This window comes from Rhineura floridana, chromosome 4 (genome assembly GCF_030035675.1).
Source record: "Rhineura floridana isolate rRhiFlo1 chromosome 4, rRhiFlo1.hap2, whole genome shotgun sequence".
Classification (NCBI taxonomy): domain Eukaryota; kingdom Metazoa; phylum Chordata; class Lepidosauria; order Squamata; family Rhineuridae; genus Rhineura; species Rhineura floridana.
Window position 1 is genome coordinate 146,123,400 of NC_084483.1, and position 4,896 is coordinate 146,128,295.

The 4,896-nt window shown below is 42.6% G+C and overlaps 1 protein-coding gene across 1 annotated transcript; it reads right to left on the reverse strand.

Annotated features, from left to right (window-relative positions):
- Nucleotides 1-223: 223 nt before the first annotated feature.
- On the reverse strand, nt 224-4,554 carry LOC133384465 (uncharacterized). The gene is made up of 2 exons (XM_061626407.1): nt 3,510-4,554; nt 224-1,942 (listed from the first exon to the last, which is right to left on the reverse strand). Exons 1-2 carry the CDS (start codon nt 4,176-4,178, stop codon nt 671-673), a joined length of 1,941 nt encoding a protein of 646 aa, XP_061482391.1. The 5' UTR covers nt 4,179-4,554; the 3' UTR covers nt 224-670.
- Nucleotides 4,555-4,896: the final 342 nt, after the last annotated feature.

Below are 4,896 nucleotides of genomic sequence, written 5' to 3' on the forward strand. Positions count from 1 at the left end.
GTATTTAAATAAGTGAAAGCACCTTTGGAAAAGTCGACATCTGAGCCATTCAATATTTCAAGGTGATGTGCCAATGCAAGTTCTACCAAATGCTTACCCTGGCCATTCAATTTTTTATCTTGTAGGATCTTACAAAACATGCCAGTCTGACAGGGTGGACCCCAGTTGGTAGATGTTACACCACCAGACCATAGATCGCCCAATCTGGCGTTAAAATCCCCACAAAGGAGGAGGCGGTCGTTAGCAAATTGAAGCTCTACTTGTATAAGAGTTTCAGCTAGCCGGTCCCAAACACTATTGTGACCCAGGGACTTTGCTTGCGAAGGGGGAAAGTAGATGTTTATACAAATAAGGGATCCTACAGGTTTGCCCTTAATCCTGAGGATCTGGACATATTGCGGGAGAGTAGTGGGCAAATGATAAACCTCAGCTGACAGATCAGCCAAGATAAAGGTAGTGAGTCCTCCACTACCACGACCTTTTAATGATTGTTTTACTGCTGGGGTGGAGAAAGCACAATAACCATGCAAATACATTTTAGCTGGATTTACAACCCAGGTTTCCTGGAGACAGATGATCTTAAACTTACAGAGATAGTCAACAAAATCCTCATCATATAACTTACTCTCCCAGCCCATGATGTTCCAGGATAGAGCTGACAATTGTCAGTCTATACACATGAAATCACAGTCCATAGAGGTACTGATACAGCCCTTAAGACTTCCCCCTTTACTACTGTCTTACTGGGCTGACTTTGGGACTTAGCCGGAACACAAAGTGGTTCCAGAGGGAGCTGGGATGGAGGGCTTTGTAAACCTCTGTTCCCAAGAGGGTTATCGGGAAGCCCCAGCTCCTCAGGTTCCAGAAATCTCATCCTAGTCCAAAGATCAGGCAATGTTGGTTTTGCATGTCTGGCTAAATTATAAGCATCCAAAAGATCGGGAGAAGAATTCTCATTTGTGCTAATGGGGGAATCTTCCATCCCCCTTCTTTGCACACTAATAACTGGTATTGATCCGCCCACACACTGATTCCCGGCACTATTAAACAAGGGAGGTGGGAGATACAAGCCATTTATCACCCTTCCCCGAGAACACGACTCCTTTGTAAGTAACCTTGGATTTGGCATAGAGTCCATCAAGGCGGGAACAGGGGGAGATTTCTCTTGTACTACCAGTCTTTCCAGATGAAGTTTTAAGTTCTCCAGTCTATTCAAGATTTCAATTTGCCCCGCCGATGAAAGAGCTGAGTAAGCATCTATTAGTGATAATTCTTCAAAGGTAAAAGGAACACTAGACTCTCCACTCAAATAGGCAGGATCCTGACATCCAGCGTCTGTGGTCCTCAGATGTTCCGGGCACGAGGTCTCAGTTGTAGCGTCAATAGGTGTGGCATAAGTCTGCATTGGCTTGAGCTGCTGTTGGCATGGCCTAAGAGCTGAAGTCCCCAGCTGATTTGGGCGCAAAGCCACAGTTGTAAAGTCGATAAGCTCGGCATGGTTCGACTTGTCTAGTTGTTGATGCGGCCTACCACAAGAGAATAGGGCTTCGGGAAGCGCCCTATTCTCAAAGTATCTAGAAATATTTATACCATAGCAGGCTAGATTGTACCTGGTGGAAAGAACACAGTTTGCCGCAAAACGAGAGACAAATAGGATGACTGCACATGCCTTTATACCGTTGTAGAACAGGTATTCAACCTGTTGGATATCAGTTACCAAAATGCGAGTCTCAGCGATATCTTTCAGAAGTCCAAAAAGATGATAAATCCGATCGTTTTGCGATAAAATTCCCCTAGGCTTAGGGAAGTTCTCAAATACAAGTTTAAGAGGATTCAAGACTAGATTCCATTTTGGGAATATTGACTGTCCTCCTAATCGCTGAATTGAAGATTCTTTCATGACTGCATCATGCCAAGGGTCTTGCAAGGGCAGGTAAGAGGCCTGTGTGCAAAGAGGTGGAAAAGAGAGAGGAGGAGAGATGGCTATAGGAGTTAGAACCATATTAGCAATGTCCTTAATGACTACATCTTTTCCCATCTGAGATTTCTCAGAAGGTATATTTATTTATTTATTTATTTATTTATTTATTTTATTTTATTTAATTTATATACTGCCCTAAGCCAAAAGGCTCTCTGGGCGGTGTACATAGAGGATAAACAAGAAAATATATGAATAGAACAAATATAAGAAAATCAAAAAGCAAAACAAACAAAGAACAAAAACCAAACAACATCAGAATATACCAGTAATGAAATACTGTTTTAAAATACACTATAAAACATTTTTTTTAAAAAATAGAATATTTAAATTTTTTTAAAATGCCTGGGAGTATAAAAAGGTTTTCACCTGGTGCTGAAAAGATAGCAGCGTCGGCGCCAGGCGTACCTCATCGGGGAGACTATTCCACAATTCGGGGGCCACCACCGAAAAGGCCCTGGATCTAGTCACCGCCCTCCGAGCTTCTCGATGTGATGGCACTCGGAGGAGGGCTTTAGATGTCGAGCGCAGTGTACGGGTAGTTTCATATTGGGAGAGGCGTTGCACCAGGTATTGCAGTCCCATGCCATGTAGGGCTTTATAGGTCAAAACCAGCACTTTGAATTTAGCCCAGAAACAAATAGGAAGCCAGTGCAGATGGGCCAGAACAGGTGTTATATGAGCGGACCGTCTGGTCCGCGTCAATAGTCTGGCCGCTGCATTCTGGACTAACTGTAGTTTCCGAACTATCTTCAAGGGCAGCCCAACGTAGAGCGCATTGCAGTAGTCCAACCTAGAAGTTACCAGAGCGTGAACAACCGAGGCGAGGTCATCACTGTCCAGATAGGGACGTAGCTGGGCTACCAATCGAAGATGGTAGAAAGCGTTCCGTGCCACCGAGGCCACCTGGGCCTCGAGAGACAAGGAAGGATCGAAAAGAACTCCCAAGCTACGAACCTGTTCCTTCAAGGGGAGTGTAACCCCATCAAGAACAGGATGAACATCCTCCATCTGGGCAGTGAAGGCACTCACCAGCAGCGTCTCGGTCTTGTCTGGATTGAGCTTCAGTTTATTAGTATAGTCAACAACCCACCCCCCATCAGAGTTAGTGTCTCTATACTCTTAGGGGGTGGATTTAGGTTTGTGCTTCTTTCTCCACTGGACACTTCTCCAACAATGTAAATAATTTCTTAAAGTTCATTTTCCTCCTGCGAGGTAACTTGTAATTTTTCACGTTCTTTGGCTTTTTCCCCATTTTATGTTTTGTTGGTATAATACGGTTAGTCTTGGCCTTCCCATACCTCTGGGATCTTATCCCATTCTTCTCCTTAACAAGAGTGTGAGACTTCTTATGGGCAGCAGTTTGAGGGAGGCTATGAGAAATAGGATCCACCTTAATTTTAATAGATGTATCACTAATATCCATATTAACTAAGGTCAATAATAAATAGTTGCACTCTGTCAGACAGGATTTCATATGATCAAAGTCCATAGCAAGCATAAGCAGCCACCCCATAACGGCTGGGCTAACCTCATCAATTTCCTGATTCCGTTGGTAACAATTTGGATGCGGGGTACCCATATCATCCTTGTTAGCCATATTCAATTCCTTATATTGTGAATTGTCTGTAATTGTCACATTCGTCGTCTTATAGTCTTCTAACTCAGGTAGAGCCTTGGTCAAATCTGAAATGGGAGGAGTCGATCGATGCTTCTCAAATAGAAATATATTATCTGTGCCATCCTTGGGATCCTTTATATCGTTCATTGAAACTTGTTTATGGGATTTATAGGATAGAGTTGTAGTAGGGTCTAGGAAGAGAGTTCCAGTATCCGTAGAAGAAGAAGGGGCTTCCTTATAAGGAGGTTCTGCCAAAGCTATCTCAGCTGCCAAACTTAAGGCCGAGTAGTCCTCTGGAATTGTCTGAAGATTGTCTTTAAAGGAAAAGGACCAGTCATGAGGTAACTGAGTGTCTTGGGGGGAGTTCTCAAGGGACCTTTCATTTGTAAGTGAAGTAAAAAATTGTGTTATTTTTGTATGGCCCTTGAGTTCCTTATCCTTGGATTCAGGAGTAAGTATGGCTGACGGAGGCTTCAGCTGTAGATTTCTTTTTTTTTGCCTCATCCTTCTCAGCTGTGCCATACTCTCAAACAAGGGGGAGACGCCCAGGGCTTTTCTCGCACTTCTTGTTAACACCATTGAAGCAAAACTGATGGTAGTAACCCAGGGAGAATTTAAAGCTCTAATTCTGGCACAGCGGAATACGTTCAAGCTTTCAACATGATGAATGGTCTAAAAATCTTTGGTGTAACATTCTTCGATAGTAAAGGGTTACTCCCTGGCTATTAGTCACAAAGATTACTTACTCAGTAAGCTGGTAATGAGCAGAAGAGAATTGTTGTTTTTGTTATGCTTTCTTCAGAGAAGCCAGTGATAAGCCGTAAAATAGCAATTTGAGGGCAAGATAGCAGCTGCCTGCTGAACAATAAGGTATAATAAAGCAATAAATGGTAAACAATAGATTAAAGCCCTTGAAAAGAAAATATGAGGTAGAGAGCTCCTGTAACTGCGTCTCACCAGGACGCCATTTTTCTCCCCTTCGATGATGATGATGATGATGATGTGCTGTGAAGGTATTCTGACTCAACTCACCATTTGAGAAAGAAGACTCTAGTTAGAGGGGGGTTATGGTATATTTCCCTCCCCCAATGTATCTCAAAGTGTGTTTACATATCTCTAATTTCTCCTCCTTTTCTCCTTTCACACTTATTTAACAAAATTCATATACTGCTTGACTGTAACAAAACCTCTAAGTAGTTTACAACTTGTAACTTATCCTCTCCCTCTAAACTGCCATTCTCTCTCATGCTTCCTATTACATTCACTTCAATTTACTATTTAAAAAATAAAATAGTGA